The sequence below is a fragment of the Otolemur garnettii genome, unplaced genomic scaffold (assembly GCF_000181295.1).
Source record: "Otolemur garnettii isolate 467f Iridium unplaced genomic scaffold, OtoGar3 scaffold00047, whole genome shotgun sequence".
NCBI classification, from domain to species: Eukaryota; Metazoa; Chordata; class Mammalia; order Primates; family Galagidae; genus Otolemur; species Otolemur garnettii.
Genome location: NW_003852442.1, coordinates 10,707,266 through 10,718,692, shown reverse-complemented (window position 1 = coordinate 10,718,692; position 11,427 = coordinate 10,707,266). Strand labels below are relative to the sequence as shown.

General features: G+C 38.1%; 1 protein-coding gene across 2 annotated transcripts in view; it reads left to right on the top strand.

Moving 5' to 3' along the window:
* Positions 1-11,427, top strand: part of AP1G1 (adaptor related protein complex 1 gamma 1 subunit) — a 101,047-nt gene that overhangs the window by 54,532 nt on the left and 35,088 nt on the right. Inside the window, exons 5-10 of one of the 2 annotated variants that reach the window (XM_023514109.1) lie at positions 3,911-4,007; positions 5,723-5,799; positions 6,864-6,872; positions 9,760-9,855; positions 10,353-10,433; positions 10,622-10,720. In XM_023514109.1, coding sequence (XP_023369877.1) covers positions 3,911-4,007; positions 5,723-5,799; positions 6,864-6,872; positions 9,760-9,855; positions 10,353-10,433; positions 10,622-10,720 — 459 coding nt within the window. The remainder of the gene's footprint in view (positions 1-3,910; positions 4,008-5,722; positions 5,800-6,863; positions 6,873-9,759; positions 9,856-10,352; positions 10,434-10,621; positions 10,721-11,427) is intronic. The other variant, XM_003791384.3, reaches the window with a different exon arrangement.

Below are 11,427 nucleotides of genomic sequence, written 5' to 3'. Positions count from 1 at the left end.
GGTTGTAGTTATCATCATTGTTGTTTGGCGGGCCCAAGCTGGATTTGGACCTGCCAGCTCCGGTGTATGTGGCTTGTGCCCTAGCTGCTTAAGCTACAGGCACCAAGCCGCATTTTAAATGTTTTGATGAAGACTTGGTCAAGAAGTTGGATTTTTGAGGTCCTGTTTGGAGGCAGAAATTTCATTGTCACATTTGTGAGATGATTCATTTATGGGTGGCCGGAACAGTTGTCTGCTTGCCAGTAGACTAGAACATTTCTTCCCTCATTTCTTGGTTGTTACCTCTAACCCATTCTTCAAATAGGGCGCCAGTCATCCATGCCCATTTGTTTGATCTCCAAGTGATAGGGAGATCTTTGGGCTTTACCTTCTTGAATGCTGCATGGCCTTACCTACTTACCAGTCACCAGGGGCTTTAGTTTCTCTCTGGCTGAGCTACTGCAAAGCAGAACTATGAAATGTTCTTTGGAAAGTTTTCTGCTTTTACATTTGTTACCCTTTATGACGATTCCCCTGACAAGCATTGCCTTGGAAAAAGAGTCCACACTTGACAGTGTCAAAGATGCTGTCATCTTTGAAGCCTCTAGGGAAGTTCAGGAACTTTTTGATGCATTCTTCCACAACTTCTAATGAAACTTCATTGGATTGACCACCCAAGACTTTTGGGGAGATCTCATGTCACAGTTTAAATTTTTTGGGCCAATAACATGATGCGTGGAAATCTCCCACCTCGAATTCCTTTGTGAATTTTTTAACAACTTCTTGGATCATTGGTCCAGAGATTTGGGTGTTGACCGCCCTTATTTGTTTGAACCAGCTTAATGTGGCTTTGTTGACTCCATTGAGGGAAGCTTTCCTCTTTTTCCTTTGTAGGTCTCCCCCTTTTTTTTTTTTTTACCATATCTAAGTACTCAAGGTTCACATTTTTGGATATTGCTAACTGGTCTTGCTTGCACCAAAATGTTCTGCCGTCTTTCTTTGGCTGCTGCATTCCAGAAAATGGAGAAGGATCAACCTTTTCCTTTAATGTCATCATTTTGAGTTCTTTTTAGGGGGGCATCATGTCTCAATTAACTGTAATTTTTTTCAGTAATTATAGGATGTATTCACAGTTCTGATGACCAGTCCTTAATGTTGAAAAATATCTTCCATGAGCGGCGCCTGTGGCTCAGTGGGTGTGGCGCTGGCCCCATATACCCAGGGTGGCGGATTCAAACCCGGCTCCCAGCCAAACTGCAACAAAAAATAGCCAGGCGTTGTGGCAGGCGCCTGTAGTCCCAGCTACTTGGGAGGCTAAGGCAAGAGAATTGCTTAAGCCCAGGAGATGGAGGTTGCTGTGAGCTGTGTGACGCCACTGCACTCTATGGAGGGTGACAAAGTGAAACTCTGTTGTGACAAACAAAACAAAACACTTCCATAACATAATCCAACACGTGGTAACAAATAAAACATAATAAAAGTACTTATACTAAAGAAAAAATAATACAAGGAGCAAAATCCTTACCTTCTACCTCTTGGTGTAGAGTGGACTCAACTGGTCAAGTTACACAGAGAAAATTAATATTGTGTGTCATAGTAGTACAAGTGGTCAAGATAAAGCTTACAAAGATTGTGAATTCATCCTAGAAAAAGTGCTACATACCTTATTGCTGAAAATCAGTACGGTCACATTTGAAGTACTCTTTGGGAAGTTAATGCACCTGTGCCAGTGTCTAGTGCATCCATCAAAGCAATTTCAGAACTCTTTTTCTGAAATGGCCATCAGAGCTATTGTCCTATGAAATCTGACAATTGAGTTCTCAAACTCATCTTAGAAAAAGTGCTTTGAAGGGTGGACTAAGGCATTGGCTTTGATGCAGAGCTAATTTAAGGGGAGTACTTTGAAGGTGATTGTAGTGATAATTCAACAATGAGGTACGCAGCACATTTTCTAGGATGAGTTTATAAACTTAATTGTCTGACTTTGTATAGAACTCCACATATAGAAATCAGTCTTCCAGACTTGGTGCCTGTAGCACAATGGTTATGGCGCCAGTCACATACAGTGAGGCTGGCGGGTTCAAACCCAGCCCGGGCCAGCTAAGCAACAATGAAAACTGCAATAGACAAATAGCTGGACATTGTAGGGGGTGCCTATAGTCCCAGCTACTTGGGAGGCTGAGGCAAGAGAATCGCTTATGTCCAAGAGTTTGAGATTACTGTGAGCTGTGATGCCACAGCACTCTACCCAGGGTGACATAGTGAGACTCTGTCTTAAAAATAAAAAAAAGAAATCCATCTTCGATTGATTGAGTACATCTGGTGTTTGTCCAGTCTAGGAAAATTAGGTCAACATAAGGAGGTGGTCAGTGTAGGGAGGTGGGCAACTGTGAAGTTCTACTTAGCATATCTGTGTTTGGATTAGGGGATATTGTGGTGATAAGAAAGCAATTTACTTTTGAAAGCTCTGTTAATATATAAAACTTTTGAAAACTCTGTTAATATATAAAGTCTTTTTCTCTGCATAGTAAGTGGTTATATATGAATCTTGAGTCTTGAAATAATTTCCAAGGAAATCACTTATAAACAAACGAATGTTACTGGATATATTGTAGGTGGCTATACCTAATTACTTCCTAAAATCAATTCTGAACAGCATTAAAACAAAGTGGATTACGAATATATCTTCATGAATTTATCCTAATAGTTAGTATCCATTTGTTTGTATTAGTACCTTTGTACTTCTGAAAGTGCAGTTCTTTCGGAACCTAGATGATTATTAGGGAATGCTTTAAAACCCACTTTTTTTTTTTTTTTAATTGAATGATAACTATGTACTAAAACCCACTTTTTAAAATCAGAGTGTCTCAATGGAATTATAGTGGAAGAGAACCATCTTATTCTCTTACCTAGTTTTACTTGTTGATCTAAAATATTTTATTGAGTTTTAAAAAATTGTAATTGAACCCTAAAACTTTTATAAGCAAGTGTATAGAACTTAGAAATCCAAGAAATGAACACATACTGCTGGTTGGCATTTATTATGCCTCTGTGTTAATGGTGTGAGAGAGAGGTGTTGAAAGTGCCCAACCATTTCCCACAACGGCTTCAAAGTTAAAGTATTTCCTTACTTTGTAAGCTAGTCCATTTTCTTAAAGAATATGATGACCTACTCTTGTTTAGAGGGATACTATTGTATTCAATGAAAATTCCTGCTGGTTAAGGGGAAAAAACCTCCCCAAATATAACATGAGTGGATATAACAGGAATCTTTTCTTGTTAATTTTTTACACACTTACGGCATTTGACTCAAACACATAGTATTTAATAGTTATGGTTACTTTGAAGAATAACCAAAATCAGTCTTTAAATGTACCTTTCTTTCTAGTGAACATGCTAACAAGACTTTCTTTTCTTTAGTAGAGACAAATACCTTTCAGATATTTTTCGTATCAGCAGAGAGTCAGTTGGGGGTAGTATAAATACTATTAAACGTAACAGATTTATGTCATCAGCAGGAAATATCTTTTATTTGTATGATGTTTTTATACCTATTGGTTGTCTATTCAAGAGGAATGATTATTACAGATGGAGGTCTTTATCTATTTTTTACTTCTTTCAAATGCCACATAAGTTATGTTTAATAAATTTATGCTAATCATAGTCTAGTCTAAGAAGTTCTTGCTTACTTGTTTAGCAATATATGCACAAGGGGAAAGGTGAGCTAGAAGTTCTCATTAATGCAGTGGTATAAACTGAAAATCCCCAACCGGGTAATAAATAATAACTCATATCTAATCTTTTTCTTCTTTCTCATTTTAGTAGGTGAAGTTTTTAGTAGTTAGGTTTTTGTTGGTTGCTGCTTTTTATATGATTTGGTTGTCCTGGCATGATTGAAGTAAGTCTTTTGTCCTTCTTGTTTTTTTTATAGGCAGCGCTATGTGCTGTTCATGTCATCAGGAAAGTTCCTGAACTTATGGAGATGTTTTTACCAGCAACAAAAAATTTATTGAATGAGAAGAACCATGGTAATGTAATTTTGGATGTACTCATGAAGTATTGACAGAGAAAGGGAAAGAGAAAAAAGGCTCATGACTCTGTTAGCCCTGTGTCTCAGTGCAGTGGAGTCGCCTTTCTGTTATGCTTGGACACTTCTCCAGAAAGGTCTCCTCTGACTAATCTTTCTACTCACATATCCTAGTTTTTATACTTAGAGATTGAGTTGTTCATAGTAAACTTGTCTTTCATTTCTGATCCTCTTTACTATATGATAAGTTGCTATGTTAAAACTGGGCATTGGGAGGCTGAGGTGGTAGGAAGATTGCTTGTGGTCAAGGGTTCGAGCCTGTAGTTTCCTATGATCATGCCTGTGAATAGACACTGCACTCTAGTCTGGGCAATATAGCAAGATCCCATCTTTAAAGAAATTACTATATTAAGTTACTAATATGCAGTATAATGATCCTACCCTTGATTTGAATGTGTAAAACCCTTTTATTTCATGAATATTTTATAGTAAAAGAAAAACATTTTCATCATTGTTATGTGATAGGAGTATTAAGATTTAAGAAAATTCTTTTGGATTGCTTCTGACAGGAATTTTTAATGGGTACTTAGATATCTTCATATAAAACTTTTGAGGAATTAAATGAGATGTGACTTTTTTCAGACATTTTATTATTTTGAAGTCAGTGAAATAAATTCTTAGCAAAGAAAATTTGTATGTCGGCTCGGCGCCTATAGCTCAACCGGCTAAGGCGCCAGCCACGTACACCTAAGGTGGCGGGTTCGAATCCCCAGCCCGGACCTGCCAAACAACAATGACGGCTGCAACCAAAAAATAGCCGGGCGTTGTGGCGGGCGCCTGTGGTCCCAGCTACTTGGGAGGCGGAGGCAGGAGACTCGCTTGAGCCCAGGAGTTGGAGGTTGCTGTGAGCTGTAATGCCACAGCACTCTACCCAGGGGGATAGCTTGAGGCTCTGTCTCAAAAAAAAAAAAAAAAGAAAAGAAAATTTGTATGTCTTAGGATGGTGCCTGTGGTAGGTGTTGTGGTAGGGTAGGTGTTGGTCCCATATGCCAGAGGTGGCAGGTTCAAACCCAGCCCTGGCCAAAAACTGCAAAAAAAAAAAAAAAGGAAAAGAAATTTGTCTTAAATGCTAAGAGAAAAAAATGGTATGGTATGTTTAGTTTGATTAAATCAGTGCTATGCTCTAAATGTACTTGATGAACAAATGAATGTTTAGGGCATTTATTTATTACTTAGTGAAAAGCATTGTGAGATTCCTTTTACCTACGCTGAAGCAACAAATTCACTTTGTCATTCCTGATTAACCTATGTTATTCATACATTTTATCTGGAAATTTTAAATCTTATTAAAATTAAGAATTTTTTTTTCCTCTTGAATTATGTGTCAAAAATTCAGCTAGCTTACGTAGGTTGTGAGTATGTCTTTCTGGATATTCTCAGGTGGAGAGACATATATTAGTTGTCACATTTTAATAATTGTTTTGGTCACATAATTGTTGAAGACATTGTGATTTTCGTGGCTTGCCCAGTATTAAATCAGCAGGCATCTATTAAATTCCTCCTTTGTGTTCACCTCAATGCTTAGATTCTTTGGGGGATTAAAAAGCAAAAGTACCAACTATCCTTTTGTAATTGACCTTCAGGGACTCAAAGCCCTGTTGTATGAAGTTGAATAATTTACTTTCATTTTTAGTTTGACTTGATCTTTCCTTTCAGGTGTCCTTCACACGTCTGTAGTCCTCCTCACAGAAATGTGTGAGCGCAGCCCAGACATGCTTGCACATTTCAGAAAGGTAGGTGCCTAAGCCTTTCTTAACTGAAAAGTGATTTTCCTGAAAAGTACATGATTTTCTCACTTATGATTTTCTTTTTGAAAGCAAGCTGTGGAGCCAAATAAAGGATTTAACCAGCCCTGCTGTGTGGTAGGGCCAGAAGCCAGATTCAGGCCTATAAGAACTGGCTCTAGTGTAGCGCTTTCCCTTTCATAATAGAAGTCTTCTCTCATTGTTGGCAGACACACCAGTCACTCACATGCTTTATCTGCTGTTTTCACATTTGAGTCAGGAAATGTAACCTAAGGTCAAATTACAAATAGCAATTGTGTGTGTGTGTTTTTAAAGGACAGATAATGTCTTTTTTTTTTTAAAAGATGAAAACTGCAAACTGAAATTTGATTTTTATTTACTTTTGCCCCATTGTTCTTTTTTTTTTTAGAGATAGAGTCTCACTGTGTTGCCCTGGGTAGGTGCCATGGCGTCACAGCTCACAGCAACCTCCAACTCCTGGGCTTAGGCGATTCTCTTGCCTCAGCCTCCTGAGTAGCTGGGACTATAGGTGCCCACCACAGCGCCCAGTTATTTTTTTTTTTTGCAGTTTGTCCAGGGTCGGTTTTGAATCTGCCACCCTCGGTATATGGGGCTGGCGCCCTACTCGCTGAGCCACAGGCGCCGCCCCCCATTGTTCATTTTGAGCCATTAACTCCTATAATAGAACTTCTACCTTTCCTAAGTACCCCCGGCCCCTTGCCTTTCCACTGGTATTTTAAAGGTGGACATTTCTATTTCTCCACTTATTTTTAGAAGACAGTAGTAAGGAGGAATCAGAGAGGCACTGTTCTTTGGGTAATTACATGCATTTAATTCCTTTTATAGGATGCTCATCACTCCATAAATAGGACTCACTTTGTACTTTAGCTCTAATGAGGCTCTAACTGCAGTTCTTTTTTGGCTTTTTCTATCCTTAGATGTTCATGTCTTGATTAAATTACTGTAATATAGTATGAGACCCGTATCTGTCCCTAATGCTTGCTTTGTATGTTTTGTTCCTGTTGTCTGTTTGGAATCCTGCTGTATGTTAGAATGAAAAGGTAAGCATTAACCCTCTTTTAGATGGTGCATGCTGCATTAGGTCCTTAGTAGCTTTTGTGTATCCATCCACAAATGTGGCTTTTAAAATATACTAATGCTAAAGCTGTGCTTAATACTGTGAGTTATTTGTTCTAGCATTTTTGGCTAACTTCCTAGTCCAGTTTTGTCTTGTCACTCAAACTCCTGACTCCAAAGTCAGCCTTGGATTTCAGTTGCAGCCTTACTTCAATTGTTAGCTCCCTTCTCTGCCTTGCCTTTGTATTCACTTGAGAAACTTAGCAGTTTCCCAGTGGCTTTGGTGATGGCAATTCCAGATCAGTCTGGAGTTTGGGCACAAAACACTGCTCTTTTTGAAGTTGATATTTTAGAGTCATGTGCAGGTAACCTCATATTTTAAAAAGCTCTGTACATCCTTCTGAGCTTTCAGTTCAGACTTAGAGCTTTCATTTTCCTCTTACCTGTGCTTCGTCTTGCCCAGAAGTTTTAGAATATTTCGAGGATTTTGAAGTACAGTAGGTTGGCACCAACTGATTTTCATGGCTGCAGCCTTTCCCTTTGTCATCTTACTTTGTTTGTCCTGTCATCAGTTTTAGTAACTTGCAATTATGTTTGAAAAATAAGTCTGGGTTCCAAGAATTTATATGCTGAACACTTAGACATTGTGCTTTCTATACAGGGTAGTTTTGTATGTCATGTGCTGTCCTTTTGGCAGTGAATAAAACAATTTCTGAATGTAGTAGTCTGAGGAAAAAGGACTTTTCCAGGAAATAAACCTGATTTAAAAAAATAATTTGGGGTATGTGTAGTACAAAAAAGACCATTGGGAAGTATGCAAAGTGAGCTTGGTAACTAGAGGGTCTTGGTTTTATTATAAAAATATTTAGGGAGGCGCCTGTGGCTCAAAGGGGTAGGGCACTGGCCCCATATGCCGGAGGTGGCGGGTTCAAACCTAGCCCCAGCCAAAAACTGCCCCCCCCAATTAAAGCAGTAAAATTATATTTTTATAAGTTTACCGACAATTGACAGATTTAATGAGGACATTGTTTAGAATTTGCAGATCTTCATAGCTTAGATCTCTGTTATTATTGGAGTTGTTTGAGTTAGGTTTTTGTTTATGTGACTGACTTACAAATCACCTAATTCCTAACTATGACCAAGTTTACTGAAGTTCGTACAGATTGTGTTCTCTTGAATTTAGAAGTGGCTGAATGTTTTGGGTGCATGCTTTGGGTATAGTTTGGCTTTTCATTTCAGTCCTGATTCCTTTTTAGGCTTGGGAAATGGAGAGGGAGCAGTGTCTAAATGCAACGAGAAAAAATAATTGAGTGGTAGCAGAGTTGGGATTGTTCAGATTACTTATAAAAGAAATTGTGCAGTGTACTTTAGATACTTTTTTACTTAATTTTAGGTCATTAGAGTTGTTTATATAGCTAAATTGAGTTTTTATTTGGATTCTGGAAAAGTTTCTATTGTGGCAAACATTTTGGAGTAGGGTTTTAAGATCAAGTGATTGGGGCAGCGCCTGTGGCTCAGTGAGTAGGGCGCTAACCCCACATACCAAGGGTGGTAGGTTCAAAGCTGGGCGTTGTGGTGGGCGCCTGTAGTCCCAGCTACGTGGGAGGCTGAGGCAAGATAATCGCCTAAGCCCAAGAGCTGGAGGTTGCTGTGAGCTGTAACGCCAGGGCATTCTACCTAGGGCTACAAAGTGAGACTTGGTCTCTTAAAAAAAAAAAAGATCAAGTGATTGATCAACAGAAATGACTGCTAATATTAAAAGCATTTGTTAAGTTCAGTTTGGCAATAAAATTGTCTCTACTATGTGTTATAACTCTAGTGGATAAAGTAAAAGAAGGAAATCCCTTGCTATAAGGAAAGAATGTTTAGTTCCATTGGTAAGATAAGACAAGAAACCAGTGTGTATAATTAAGTGTTGAAATTAAATTTCAATAAAAATCATGTCATGTGATTATGAATGGGGAGAGGGAAATTATTCATGGCTTTAGTATCTTCTGTTTTTTTGAGACAGAGTCTTACTATGTTGCTCTTGGTAGAGTGCTGTGGCATCACAGCTCACAGCAACCTCAAACTCTTGGGCTTAAGTGATTCTCTTGCCTCAGCCTCCCAATTAGCTGGGATTACAGGCACCCACCACAATGCCCCACCCACCACAACGCCCGGCTACTTTTTCTTTTGGTTGTAGTTGTCGTTGTTTGGCAGGCCTGGGCTGGGTTCGAACCCACCAGCTCCCGTGTATGTGGCTGGCACCCTCCCTGGAGAGCTATAGACGCAGAGCCAACTCTGGTATCTTCTTAAGGTGAAAGATATTTTGTGTCTTTTCTGCTTGGTTAATAACGGCAGCTTTGGCATTCCTTGATGGTTAAAAAAGGACGTAACTAGCGCTGTCTTAAGAAGAGAGTTTTTCCTCTATTTGAGGCCATGTGTTTTAAAGCACCTTTTAATAAGGTCACCAGTTATGTTTCGGTGTGAAACATCTTATATGCAAATGTTCGAATGGATAAACACTGAACTTGTTTGTGTCACCTCGGCTTGTCAAGTTCTACAGAAATGAAGTGTGCCCCATCAGCATCTGTTTTACTTGGTTCCCACAGGCTTTCTAACTCACTGTTCTTTGTACTATCTTGGCATATATAGCTCTGGAGTAAAAAAGTCTGATTTGTTTTTATCCAGATAAAAATACATACTTTTGGAGATCTTGGCCTAGGTACTCCTAAGTTATATTTATCAAATGTCTACAGTGTACTAGTATATCAGTAGAATTTGCTTGAACTCAGCCCCTTGCACCCTTTTTCTAAACCAAAAGATCTGCTTGTTTACGAGATGTTCTTTGATAATCACTGGTTTTTGATTCATCTTTCTTCTCTGCAGCTTGTGCCCCAATTAGTTCGTATTTTAAAGAATCTCATCATGTCCGGATATTCACCAGAACATGATGTTTCTGGTATCAGTGACCCCTTTTTGCAGGTGAGGTTGAAAGAAAGTTTTGCTAAATGTCATATGAATTTAATAACTTTTGAATAGGGCATTTCCTTTCTTTTAAGGTTGTATGGGGTAAAAATTCAGTACTTAATAAAATTATATTAAGAAATGACTAGTGGTACAAGTCTTTCTTTTCTTAGATCAATAGGATAAAATAAAGAGTTTTAATAGTCAAAATGATTTACTACTTACTTGAATTATCAATATAACAGAGCTCTGCAAGTAGTAGTAGTAGTGTCCTTTAGCTGTGGAGGGATGAACTGTGAGTTTTTCTCTTAATAATAACTTCACCAGTTATAGAAGCATATATAGCTTTTTAAAAGATAATGTTTAAAATTCTTCTGTATAATTTTTGATAATTTCTGATGGGATTTAAGACTTAAATTATAAGTCATAAAGATATAAGTTATTTGAATTTCATACCACCCAAGTTTCTTTTGTGAGACATAATTTGTTGACAGTTCTCATATTTTGCACATTAGGTACGAATTTTGCGGTTATTAAGAATTTTAGGACGAAATGATGATGACTCAAGTGAAGCTATGAATGATATATTAGCACAGGTGAGTAGACCAAATTTGCATCATATTGACTATTTTAGTTTAGCAGAGAGTAGAATGTTTATGGTTATATGGGGCTGTTTTTATTTCTTTCCTCATTGGTGGCTGTAATCACAAAATATCACTTGTTACCCCTAAATATTTTGGGGAATATTGTTTTTTTACTTATGTTCTTCCCTCTTTCTTTTCAGGTTGCCACTAATACAGAGACTAGTAAAAATGTAGGAAATGCTATTCTTTATGAAACAGTTTTGACTATCATGGATATAAAGTCAGAGAGTGGACTTCGGGTAAGTCATTTTTAATTTTTTCTTTCCTCGAAACTTTTCATTTAGAATAATTGACTTTGTGTTTAGTACTTTGGCATCGGATTCCACTCGAAGCTTGACTTTAGAACTAGAAATGATACAAAATGTATAATGCTGTGGTTTTGGTATCTGAAGTGTTATTCTCTCTCATGGAAGGCTTAATGTTTAACATTGTTATAATGGTAAACATGCCCACATGAGAAAAAACACAAATTCAAGAAAGGGGAGGGGAGAGGTGGAAAAGGGGAGGGGAATTAGGAAACTCTTACCTAATGGGTACCATGTAAGGGTATAGGGTACATGCCCTGGGGGAAAGGTTCACCAACAACTTGAACTCTGCCTAACAAACACAAAAATACAACATAATCATTTATATCCTCATATGAATCTGAACTTAAAAAAATTGAGCGTAAAATTTGGAAGATCTTATCTGTCATTAGGTTTACAGTAGATATTGTTGAATTAAGAAAAGCTTTTACTAGAGGCACAGCTTGGGTTATACTCATCACTTGAAACAAGATGAGCTATCATATTTGAGTTAATTTGTATTTATTTTAAGAAATAAACATGGCTCGGCGCCTGTGGCTCAAGCAGCTAAGGCGCCAGCCACATACACCTAAGGTGGCGGGTTCGAATCCAGCCTGGGTCCACCAAACAACAATAATGGCTGCAACCAAAAAATAGCCGGG